Here is a 13,107-nt window from a genome sequence, read left to right as displayed (position 1 = left end):
ATAAGACTGAAGCTGATTTTGTATGACAATACATAGTTTTGTGTGCTGCCCTCGCCCCCGTCAAGTTATAGGCTCTGTTGACTTCATGTAACATTTATTATACATGGTTAATTGATGAAAAAGTTAAGCGCAAGGTAGTTAATTGAAATGATTAAATAAATTGACAGGGTAGTATTAATGTTTTACACAGTGCCACATGTCATTAAAAGTACAAACAGAGCTCTTTGTAAAACTACCTGTCAGAAGTAAGTTAAAATAGGTAATTCTTTTCACAATTGCATTCTAATTTTAGAACCTAATCCACAGAAGACAATACGTTTGCCTCATTTAATCTTCTTCATCTTAGAAGGAGCTCTTGTTGCAGCTTTTCTCGTTATATTGGGCTCATGTATATATCATGTTGGAAAATGGAAGAGGAAGCCAGGTAATCTTTCCTTGCCTTACCTTGCTTACCATAATGGGGGAAACTCACTCAAAAGGTACCAATGGTTGTCTAATGCAACCCCTTGTTTTACTTTGTCAATAAAACCTTTTTCATCTCATGGTCATGAAAATCCATGTGCAGCCTAAACTTTTTCTTTTTTTTACAAGCACGCCAAGCATACTGGGATCTCTCTCTCTCTCTCTCTTTGACACACACAGACCACAAGATGGAGGTCAGCATATAACACCTGTTTGGACATAATGCTAAAATATACGGTACTTTAGCATAATAGGAGTTAGCTTACTCAAGACGTGGACTCAAGCATCCTCCTGTCCTCTGCCCTCCTCCAACATGCACCAGAGGAAGAGATCTTCATCTGCTTCCTGAACTAAGCTGACCATAATTGGTTACATCTGAATTGGGCCAAACTATGGGTAGGGCCAAACTATGGTTTATTGAAACAGCGGTTTCTCATCTTGGCTCAGTTTAAACTGTAGTTTGTTGAAGTGAATGCAGTTCTTGGTTCGGACATAACAACACATTGTGTGTCAGGATTCCTGTTCCATGTAAGAGCCCCTGTGCCCCCCCCAACACACAGGAGGTCTAAGAGACCTGGAATGGTTCCTTGCTCCAGGTTTCATACAGGTGTTTCTGATTACATCAGCCCATACAACTTCTCCCAGCTTTTCTTGGCTCTCTACTGAAGTTTGTAACCTCAGCTGTCTCTTTTTCTTTCACAGTTGTTCTCTCACATCTCTCTCACTCTGCCTCTGCTTTGTCTCTGTAGCTGCAGATTTCTCCTCTCCCCTGACTCCCACTCACAATTAATATTATTTTCTAGCAGCTTTGCTGGGACAGAGGTTCTCTCTCTCCTTGCTTCTTAGCTGTCCTTCGTTGCTGTGCACTTGTCAATAATTCTTTCTCCACGTCCCCCCCCCTCTTTGTGTGTGTGTGTTTTGCTGCTACTGCAGCTATCACACTCTCCCACACCGACCAGCCGTCTTTTATCAGGCTGCAGTGAGTGTGTCAGGGCAGTGTGTCACTTCCAGTCCCCTGCACTGTGACTAGTTAAAACCAGGATGCAGACTTCTGCCGCCCTCTGGCACATGCCAGCGAGAGCCACATCCTTGAGTCTAAAATAAGACATTTTCAACTGAAGATCCCCTTTGGAATTGCTGGCATTGTTGAATTGTTTGCTTACTAACTAACATGAATCACAGTGTACTAGGTAGGACTGTGAACTTAATTGATAGCAAGTATATGCATGCATTGATTAAAAAACAAGTTACTGTAGATATCTTTTAAGAGGTGAAGATACTATCATCAAGCCCATCTGCCCTGTCTCATTACCTTTTTTTTGGATGGAAGGACCTGTGAATTCTGCTTCTGTGAATTTAATAGATTTGCCTTTAAATGTGAACTGAGCTCCCCCATCTCTAGCCACCAAGACCCAACCTCTGAAGAGGGAAAACACAAATAATTGGATCCATTGCCTTTCCTCCTGCCAGCACTGAAAGGCTATGAGCACATGATGGTTTGTGAGCAATTAATTGATGGCCACACCGTTTCTCGCATGTGCCGCCTGCCCTCTTAACTTTCATAGGGTCCCTGATAAGAGGAAGTTGCCAACGGATATTTCAGGCCATGTTTTAAGTAGTGCTAAGCTAGTTTGTTAAAAAGAAAACAGGTTGAGGGTTCTTCAGTATACATATGATGAAAAGCCAGTTACCTCTGGGGAAAGACTTTATTCTAAGCTTCCCTTAAAATCTGTGCCATTTTCCACAAAGGCTGTAATGGGCAGGAGGGAAGGGGACCCATCTGTCATTTGCTCTAGAGAAAGAAAAGGCAAAGGAAGAAATGGGATTGTGTCTGCACTCCTGCAATAAAATTAGGAGATGAAAACCATTTCCACACTTTTTATTTTATATGGTTTAAGTTCTCTGGAAAACAAGAAGACAACGCCATGCAAGTTGGAGGAAGAATGTTGCTGACTATGCAGTAGTTTATAGGAGAAAGCAAGACCAGTGTGAGTATTACAGCTGCCAAACCAGTGTACACTAATCTCTATGTGTTTAGGCTTCCATGGGATCCAGAACTGTGATTGTGGAGTCCCAACTGCTAGAGACCTCTGTATGTTGCAGTTGAGGGCGGGACAGGAGGAGGTCGTAAAAGTGTGACCTTTCTACCTGGTAACTGTGTGAGGACAACAAACAAAGGTGGTTCTGGTGTGATAGGTTTCTATTGCAAATCAAGGTGTGCGGGTCTGGAACAAATTGGTTTGGAGATAGCTCAGGGGTTGGTTCAAAGAACTATAAGAAGACAGGGGCCCAAAGACCAATAAGTGAGAGTCAAGTTTGGTGTATATCATTTAGACCACATAAGCAGAAAGCAGAAGGAAGCAAATTCTGTTGGGAATCCTTAGCTCTAGACAACAGAGAGAAATGAGCCAAGCCATATGTTACAGAAGAAGGCCATGGGTCCTCCAGTTCCCACAGTCTGGCACTGCACTGCAACCTAAGTTTCTGCTGAAGGCCACCAACAAAGCCGTGTGTCATCCAACAGTTATGACCTTCCGAGTACACAAGAATGCCTCTCAGATTAGTTAAAACCAGTTCTGGACTAGTTCTAGAGTTATAGTGCAGCTGCTGGGGTTGGGGGAGGGAAATGTCTTGGGCCAGTTGTGCCTGAGGGGAAATCATTTTCCAACCCCATGGTATGGGTTGATGTGTTGTACAAACCTAGGATCATGGTTTAGCTCTCCCAGTTTGGTGCAGCAGCCAAACAACTGATGAGAAGCAAAGTGGCTGCGATCTCCTCTCTGGGAGCCTCCACACTCACACATAGTTTGTGTTAGCATGATTTGTGAAGCAGGCCTAAATTAATATATGAAATTCAGTTCTGGTCAGTTCCTGGACTGGGGACTTCCTGCAACTACATGTATGTTTGGATTCAGGGTGGAAGAAAGATGGGCTATAAATGGAAGAGAATACATAGACAATAACATAAATCTGTTTCATTGGAGCTAGCTAGACTCTTCCGCAGTTCTTATGGTTTTACGTGCCAGTTAAAAGACAAATAAAAAACCAGAAAGCTATCGGAGCTTCTTTACTGTGCTTGCATTTAGGTCGTGTCGGTGCATCTTTGCCAAGTTTAGTTTGTTATTCATTATGGGGTGATTCATACACTACGTTCTGCTGCCACCAAGTGCATTTAACAGTTCAGTGAGCAGAATACTCATGTGAACAGTGCCACTTAGTAAGTAGGACATTCTGAAGCACTGCCGATCAGCTTCTGGAAGCAAGGATTTTTGGTTGTTTTGGAGACTACTCACCTCAAAGAAGTGATGGTTCTGCCTGTTTTCCTTCCTTATAAATTAAACTCCACTCCAACAAAGTATTAATTGTGCATATTCTTACAAAGGTTGGGCGGCACCCCCACTCTCTGCCAAGCAGTAGCAAGATTCCAGGGGGTTTCAGGCATTCGCTGATGGTTTGAGCTCCTCTGGAGAATTGAAGCTGTAGTGGAGCCTGCTTTAAGAAATCTGTTTTATTTGCATATTTACACCTTCAGTCTGCATGGAGGGAGTCCAGCTCTTACTTGTTCTCCACAGCAATGCAGCACTGGAGTGCAAGGCATCTCTCCCAGTCAGCCTTCAACCAGCTTGCCCAAGATGGATCTCCCCCTTTGCTCTCCCCTTCTTCTTCCCAGCACACCTTTCTCTAAAGATTCTCTTTGTGTGGTACCTCAGATACACACCCCATCACCATGGCAACCTCTGCCTGTCTGCCCAGGCCCAAGATCCTTCCTAGATGGGTCAGCAATACCTTTTCTCATGTTAATGCCTCTATCCCAGGTGACAGGAAGGAAGCTTAGCCTGTACTTTTCCACAGGCCTCCAATCTTCCCTTCAATACAGTGGTACCTCGCAAGACGAATGCCTCATGGTGATTTTTGAAGCTTTTCCAAAACTTTCCTGACACCGTGCTTTGCAAGACGAAAAAAATCGCAATACGACATAACTCGCGGAACGAATTAATTTCATCTTGCGAGGCACCACTGTACTCCAAATCATCAGACTCCTACCATTTATTACTTTCTAGGGTTTTTTTTTGGGTGGGTGGGTGGAATTCCCCCCCACCTATAACAGTATCATGAACAGAAGGTAATGTCATGGTCTACTCTGAGAAACAAAGCTAATTCAGCGAGTGAATGGGCCATATCTTCTCATTGGGCAGCACTGTCTTCTATCTGAACTGCTGTTTATTACTATAATTACTGCAACTTGATTCACCATATGTGGTTTAGGTGGCAACCCTACACACGCCTTGCTGGGGGAAAGTCTTACTGAATTCAGTGGGGCTTGCCTCTCAGTTGACATGTATCAAATTGCACTGCTGGTCCCATATGCTCCAACTCTGTGGAGCATTATTTAGGGGGCACCCCATATTTTCTGCAAGTTGGTGCTTCCCTCCCTCCCATGGGCAGCCACCTCCATCTCTGCAGATGGGCCAGTAAGTTGCAACGCCTCTTTCAGTCCAGCCATGCCCTGAACTGCCCCATATGTGATGTCATATAAATTGGGCGGGCATGGTAGGTCTAATTAGGCCCACAGGCTGGGTCCCCCCCCAATATGCCATTGCAAGTGTCATTTTCGAAGAGGCATTCCTGCTTGCCACCCACAGTTTTAATAAGTAACTCACATTAAAGAAGCAATTTAAATAAATAAATAAATATGCTTCCTGATTCACTCTTTTAGTAGATTAAAATACTTTAAAAATCCATTAGTCTAACGAATTAATCACTGAAACATTGCAGCCGCTGTTTATTTATTTGTTTATTTGTCATTGGATTGCCGCGGACTCAGAGTAGACTAATGAATTCAATAGATATAAGTGAATCATGACTCACAATGACTCATTTTTAAGTTTTTATTTTTATTATTTCTCAACCGTCTTTCAACAGAAGATTCCAGAGCCAGGTCCAAAAATAGGAATATAATTAATTTGGACAATTTATCAACACACCTTAAAATCAGCAAATCAGCTTAACAAAACATAAATGAAACAAAACAAATATCTCAAAAGCTAAAAACAGAAACAAACCATTCCCTCCCTCCCTCCCCCAAACGAACGTGTGTGAGCAAATAGGACAGCAAATAGGAGAGCTTGTCATGCCAGATCCAGTCATGTCTCCCTTGAGAAGGCACTCAAAGGTTGAGGAGGCACTGCAGAAAAAAGCCCTCTTTTTCTTTTAAAGAGTAGCATACCTCAATTAAAGAGAGTACTTGGATCTCTCCAGAAGATCTTAAGACATGGGCAAACTGGTATTTTAATGGGTCTGATATGACAACTGCTCCTTCTTGTTGCTATTTTTTAAGATTGTTGTTGTTCCTTATTATTATTCATATTAAACATTAGCCCACCTTTCTTCCAAGGAGCTCAGGCAGCATTTATGGGCCACCTAGACTGGGCAATAACTTGATCCCACCTCTCCCTAGTCCAAGTCCAGCACTCCACACCCTCCCAACTGGTGCTCCAACTGTTTGGGACATTTGCCCTAAGCAATTTTGGTAAAGGAGTTTGAACAGTATTCAGTGCTAGCTGCTAGAAATCAAAACGTAGAATTATAGAAGAAAGATTGCTGCAAGGGTAGTTGATGTAAGGATTTGTTCATCCCCAGAAATGTTTAAAACCAGCTGAAATGAGACCGTGTGTGAGATGTTAGCTTGCAATAGAAAGTGTTCATTGAGGTTGACGATACTGTTTTTAACCACAGGTGTATGCAGTGATGCATAGTGCTGGTATTCGGGCAGAGTAGTGGTGGGGAATGCACACATGTAGAGAAGGAACTTCAAATATCATGTCTGCCGCCTCTAGAGAATTAAGTGCAACAGTTGGTGGTCAGAAGGGTTTATTCTAGTGCAGCACATACACTGAGGGTCCAACTAGACCTGAGCTGGAGGCACATCAAGTATCTTCCAACAATTTCCTTTAATGCACCCTTGTTGCCTCCAAATGTGATTGGAGCAGTAGGAGGAGGGCAAAAACACTCTACTATCTTGAGTAGTTTTCTCAGTCAAAACTGGCTTAAAATTTCCCTACAGGGGAAAAAGCAGATACAAGAGGGTGGTTTTTAGCATATTATGATGGGGGAACTGATCACCCCCTTCCACTGCAGCTGGTTTGACAAAATTTGGGGCATCCCACCCCTGCAATTCATGTTTTTCAGTTAGGAAATGCTTCACACATTTCTCCCAGGTCCTATCTAGTTTGGCCCTCTTATGGACCTGGCTTACATTGAACTACATGCTCACAAAAAAGGCTACTCTGGTTTTGTATTTATCAGGAGGTCCCACAAGTTACATTTTCCAAGCATCTTGTTGTTGTTTCTAATCTGTTTTTCCCCTCTCCAGTAAGGACCCAAGGCAGATTTTGGATCCTCTATTTATGGTCTTCAGAAAAGGCTACTTACCTGGGAGTGAGCCCCATAGTATACAGAAACCTTGTGTAATCATGCTAAAACCTGTCCCCCCTATACTTAGTAAATTTTGTTTGTTCCGGTATTACAACATGCTTATATGTTAATGTTGTGTTAACCCAGCATTTACTTTCCATGGTTGTTGTATTTTCTGCTTTTTGCTTTCTTGCTCAGCAACTGCAAGTCCAGAGTTACAGAAACCACAGGCAGTAGAAACCACAGAAGAAGGTCAAGGGTTTTCGATTGGGAATGAAAAAGAGACTGCAACAGCAGCAGCTCCCAACACAGAAAACCCCATGCTTTTAAATATCTCTACTTTTCAAGGTAAGTGACCAAAACTGAACCACACTGCAGACAGGAAGGACACATTTTTATCTAAAATAGTTTAGCTGTGAGCATCTCTTGAGCACCTTAGGACTTTTCTAATTATAAGGCAATAGACAGATGAGGTTGTACTGCTTGGCTAAACGTCTAAGGACATACATATCTTGCAAACATATTAGGTTTTATATTAGTTTAACACCCCCACAGCCTTCTGAGAACTGTGCTGAGGAGTCTCTGATTATTCTGGCCATCTTCATAGAACATCAGGTTTCTGGGGAAGGAGAATGACTAGCAGATAAACCAGCTTAAGTCTGAAATATAAATATGCTGAAAGTGATCTTAACTGCGATCGAGCCTCCATGAAATTTGGGGACACTTACAAAAGTAATTTTTGGAAGTTTTGTTCCCATAGTGTGCAACCTGATCCCTGTGGGGAGCCTGAAAGAATTACTTGAGCACAACAGCACTTTCCTGGGCCTTTCATAGGCATCTGGTTGGACACTATGAGAACAGAAAGCTGGACTAGGTGGAATTTCTCTCTATACAGTGAAAGCAGCAGAAATGTCCACCATTTGCAACATGATCACTGCACAGATGTCAATTGGAGCTGTGGTAAAATAGGGAAGTCTCAGGGGCAGCACATCATCCCATTTCACCACGTGAGGTGAAATGGGAATGTGCTGTCCCCTGTCCCCCCTCTGTTGCCCCTGCCACACCCCTGCACCATTCCTGCCCCACCACTTCCACCATCAGCGGAATGCCCCCCTCTCACCCAGCGAGCGGTAGCACTGCATGCTGGAATGTCTCTCTCGTATTGAAATTTGGTGGTGGTGGAAGTGGTGGGGCAGATGGGGTGCCGCCTCTTGTACTTCTGCCACCTGAGGCAGAAGCACATCCCCACCACATCTGTGGGTTGGCTCTGGTAAGTCTTGTACAGATAAAACCAACTCTTTATTTTAGACCAGGGTTGGTGAATGTGTGGCTTCCTGATGTTGTTGGACATCAAATCTCATCAGCATGGCCATCAGGAATTATGGGAATTGTACCCCAACAACATCTGGAGATCCAGAGCCAGTGTGGTGTAGTGGTTAAGAGCGGTAGACTCGTAATCTGGTGAACCAGGTTCGATTCCCCGCTCCTCCACATGCAGCTGCTGGGTGACCTTGGGCTAGTTACACTTCTCTGAAGTCTCTCAGCCCCACTCACCTCACAGAGTGTTTGTTGTGGGGGAGGAAGGGAAAGGAGATTGCTAGCGGCTTTGAGACTCCTTAGGGTAGTGATAAAGCGGGATATCAAATCCAAACTCCTCCTCCTCCTCCTCCTCCTCCTCCTCCTCCTTCTTCACCCTAGTTTTAGACAGAGGGAGAACTCATAGAATCATAGAGTTGGAAGGGACTCAGGGTCATCTAGTCCAACCCCCTGCAATGCAGGAAAGCTGGGAAAGTTTGGAGACCACAGGGTGAGAAATATCTTATAGATGTACCGTGGTACCTCTGGATGTGAACGGGATCCATTCTGGAGCCCCGTTCGCATTCTGAAGAGAACGCAACCTGTGTCTGTGCATCTGCGCATGCGCGGGTCATGATTCGTCACTTCTGCACATGCACTTGACGCCATTTTGAGCATCTGCGCATGCGCGAGCGGCGAAACCTGGAAGTAATGCATTCTGTTACTTCTGGGTCACCGCAGAGTGCAACCCGAAAATGCTCAACCTGAAGCAACTTTAACCCGAGGTATGACTGTATACATATTATTTTTCTGTTCAGAGAAAGAAAATGCTTTATCACCAGCACTGTGTATGAATGTCAGGAGTTGTAGTGCTAGTCTACTGAGGAGTGACAGCTCTGTTTGCTGGGATGGCGGCTGTGTTCTTCCAGATCTTGTGGACTGTATTCTGTGAGAGGTTTGATGATGCAATGGAATTAAGAGAACAAATATGCATTTCTTCCAGTGACCCAGCAGACATGTATGATGGGAAAAGAGACAATCGAATTCTGAAATCATCTGAGATCCAATTCTATTTAACATGCTATCTCATTTGTCAGAAGATGCAGTTCATTTAGTAGCTAGGCAGAGACTTTCAAAGTGCGCTTATGTAAAAAAATAAACCTAATTACTAATTTTAATCTCGCAAATATGAAACAATAAAAGGCCATTTTACCTCTTCATCATGATGAGAAACTGCTCTTTCAGCAAATTGTCATTACAAAGCTAGCAAATGGGGTGAGTTTTATGTATAGATACAATAATATGTAGTAATTTGTTAAGACCCAACTGTACTGTATTGTTCTGATTAAAATAAGCAATGTTTCATTTGTATTGTGTATCATCCAACTTTTCCTCTTGCATTGTCCCTGATCATTAATTATCCTTGTCTATGTCTATTGCAGATGCATTATTAAAACTGCTGTTGGTATGAGTTTCTAGACTTGTCATTCTTCAGGTTTCCATAGTCTTTTAATCCAAGGCTATAGAAGCTGAAGCTATGCTTTTGCAACAGGACTGGAGTGGATATATCTTCCGTATATATAATGGCATATGAACATGTTTTATTGTAGTTTACTTACTAAAAGTGTATGCATTGAAAAGCAAAAGTTTATTTTCAAGCAATCCCTGCTGACTTGTTCACAGCAAACATTTCAGCCCAAATTGAAAATAGATCTGTATACGACAGGCTTTTACTCTGCTTCCTGCCTAAACCACGACTAAACACACATCCCCTTGCTAAGTACTAAACCTGTAAGTATAAAGTGTTTCAGAATCATTCATTAATGACCAAGATATAGAACTGTGGTTGCAGACTGTGGTCTTAGGCCGCCTTTGACCATATAAATAGTCACATTGAACATAAAAGCTGCTAACTTGCCTGTCAGATCTGCATCAGTTCAAAAGGTAGGTGAACCAAAATAACCGCCATCTTGAAACTGTAAATGTTGCCCTTGGAAATCTAGTTTGAGCCTTCTTGCTTATCTGGATTGTGCTTCTTAGCTTTCAACCCCTGACTTGTCACCCAGTACTTTGTGTGAACTTTTACACATTTTAAGTAGTTCATTGTAATTCATGGCTAATGCTAACTAACCCCAGTTACCTGGGAATAAGTCCCATTAAACTCAATAGAGCTTGTGTCAGAGTAGAAATAGTTAAGATTGTAGCATAAGTCATTAGGAAACAGATAATTTATGTTTCTTTGATTTTCCTATAAGTCCGAATTTCTGTTTTTCTTTTCTCAATAAATCTTATTTGTGTTTAAGTAATGTCTCTCTCTGCGTTGGGTTATTCGCTACCTTTTCTATTTTAATCATAACCTTCTTTCAAGAAGGTCAATATAGAGTATGCCTTTCTGATGTACGTGGCAATGCACATTCCCTCTCATCTGAGCCCAGCTTTTCAAAGGATGTGCACTCACGTTCAGTCACAAACTAAAAAAAAGTTTCAATGTTTACAACAGCTTATGGGCATGGATCATGTGGATAGAGAGAAACTAACATGAATGAACGAGGACAAACTCCGCACATGCAATTCCCAAAATTAATTAGAAATTTTCCATACAAAATGAGACCATAGAGCAGAGTGTGAGACAGAGTCAGCCCACAATAATGAAATGCAACTGGGGAAATCTTATCATCCGTAGCGTCTCACTTTCAATCTCAAAGAAAGTGATAGCATGGCTGTTTCACTTCCCTTGCTGGAATCCACCCAAAAGTGACTTCTGTTATCTGGCTGGCCAGGTAGACAGACTCATGCAGATTTTCAAGCAAACTGCCAGCCAAACACCCCACCTTTCAGCAGCAGAGTGAGAAACAGCACAGGATTCCCAGAAGGAAAGTTAACAAGGAGATGCAAAGTGCAGTTGCTGAGGCCTATTCAGAGTGTTAAACAGAATTGCATCTGGCAGTTCCCACTCCTTTTTATAAAGCGTGTCTCTATGAAGGAGCTTCATAAAGTGGAGATTTCTTTTGCAGCAACTGAGTAGTGAGCTCCAACAGTTGTGAGAGGCAGTGTGGTGTAGTGGATAGAGGGTTGGACTAGGCCCTCGGAGACCAGGGTTCACATCCCCACTCGGCCATGAAGCTCACTGTGTGACCTTGGGAGAGTTGCTGCCTCTCACTTTAAGCTGCCTCACAGGGTTGTCGCGGGGATAAAATGGAGAGGAGAACCATATTCGCCACCTTGAGCCCCTTGGAGAAAAATGTAGGATATAAATGCAATAATTAGGTCTGGGATAAATTGTGTTCGCTGAGCCCGTATTTTATACAGTCTGTATATGATGTTTGTTTGTTAATGTGTGGTGTGCTATGCCTAATAAAGGATTTTGAATGAATGAATGAATGAATAAATGTGATAAGTGAAGGAAAGAACAAACAAGAACTCAAAAAAGTGTGGAGCAGAGAGCTCAAAACTTGACAGACGGATGTATTGTGCTGCCTCAGAAGTATTTTTGGGGGGTGGAGGGTGGTGGACCTGGGTTTTACTAAGAGTAAGCCCAGGATACATATCTTAGGATGGTAGTCAAGCAGGGACTAAGGAAGACTGAGATGAATTGGCCACACACTGCTTCCTTCATGTTTCTCTGCCTCAGTGGTCTCACCTTGACCATTTCATGCAAGGCTGAGGAAGACCAAAGGGAGTGTGTGATAGACTTGGAGGTGGAGGAGGCGATGGACTTGATTGGGTGTTCAAGCTGATGATGGTGAACGTGAGACAGGAGAAAGGTTTTGCACGAGAGGGGTAAGTGAATTGTGTTGCACAACAGCAGCTTGGTGTCCTCCAGCTTGTGGTGGCTGGGACTGGTGGGAATTGTAGTCCAACAATATGTGGAGGACACCAGATTCAGGATAACTAAGGCACTACAGGCACGGTAAGCGCTGGTCCCTGGACTCCTTGGGTGAGTGTTGGGGGCCCCAACACCATGGCAGGACCCATTGCTGTCACCTGCCCTGGAACCCGCTTAATTTTTCTTCTGGGTCTGGTGCTCCAAGTGTCAGACCTAGTTACAATGACAGTTCTCTGCAAAGCCAGTGTAGCATCATGCTGGCAGCAATGTGGGGAAACGCCACCCAGCGCTTTTTGAAGCATTGCTGCTGCCTGTTACCACTGCTACGGAAGCTCACCAGAGGGCAATGGGTATCCCTCAAATCCTGGCTGGAGACTCGGCCTTGCTCCACCCCTCACTCGTCATCCTCTTTTCAAGGTTCTTCCCCTGATTCCTCTGCAAAGGGATGCTGGGCAAGAGTCAGGCTGGAAAGAATGCCAGGATGAGACAATCCCAGGAAGGCGGAAATTCATATGTAGACTGATATGTTGGGCCACGGGAGGAAATTAAGGAAGAAGACCAGGCAAGTCTAGAACCAGGACAGAGAAAGTGAAAGTTCAGAGAGAGAAAGTGCCAACTTAGCATCTGACTTGCAACATGAATAAAATGTATATTGAACACATTGAAATGACCAGGAAAAAATAGTAGCCTAAAATTGATGTTTCCCAAATGGTGAGAGCTGGTTTCTTCCTCATTCCTCTGTTGCTTTTCAGAATTATTATTGGATGCAATATAGAGCCTTTCCCCAATCAAGTGCCTTCACTTAGGTGGGGTCCACATATAGGTTGCAGTTGCACGGTTCTGGTCTAAAAATATATATAAAGGGCAAGTGCACCCATGGGTGACTTCTTAATTGCAGATGTCTTTTCTCTCTCTCTCTCCACTGGCCTGCAGATGTCTGAAGTTTCAGATCACTGCCTTTCTCACAGAAGGCTATTTTTGTCGCATCTTAGATCACAGCGAGGTTCCCCTCCCCCTGTCCCACTGTATGTGTGTGTGGTAGAGACAGAATAGTTATCCTGACCTTCAGCCAACCCTGTAGAGACAGAGTTTGGTAGCTTTTTTTTTGG

At 43.3% G+C, this 13,107-nt stretch overlaps 1 protein-coding gene across 5 annotated transcripts in view; it reads left to right on the top strand.

The window, feature by feature from the left end:
• LOC310704744 (uncharacterized protein) overlaps positions 1 to 10,474 on the top strand; it is a 28,731-nt gene extending 18,257 nt beyond the window's left edge. For 2 of the 5 annotated variants that reach the window (XM_083498693.1, XM_083498692.1), the window contains exons 6-9: positions 293 to 424; positions 2,361 to 2,450; positions 7,075 to 7,224; positions 8,991 to 10,474. In XM_083498693.1, the coding sequence (XP_083354819.1) occupies positions 293 to 424; positions 2,361 to 2,450; positions 7,075 to 7,224; positions 8,991 to 9,124 (506 nt within the window). In that variant the 3' untranslated portion in view covers positions 9,125 to 10,474. The remainder of the gene's footprint in view (positions 1 to 292; positions 425 to 2,360; positions 2,451 to 7,074; positions 7,225 to 8,990) is intronic. The other 3 variants (XM_083498694.1, XM_083498695.1, XM_083498696.1) reach the window with 3 other exon arrangements.
• The last annotated feature ends 2,633 nt before the right edge of the window (positions 10,475 to 13,107 follow it).

This window comes from Podarcis liolepis (assembly GCF_965112155.1).
Source record: "Podarcis liolepis genome assembly, chromosome: 4".
Lineage (NCBI taxonomy): Eukaryota > Metazoa > Chordata > Lepidosauria > Squamata > Lacertidae > Podarcis > Podarcis liolepis.
This window is presented reverse-complemented; position numbering and strand designations above follow the sequence as displayed.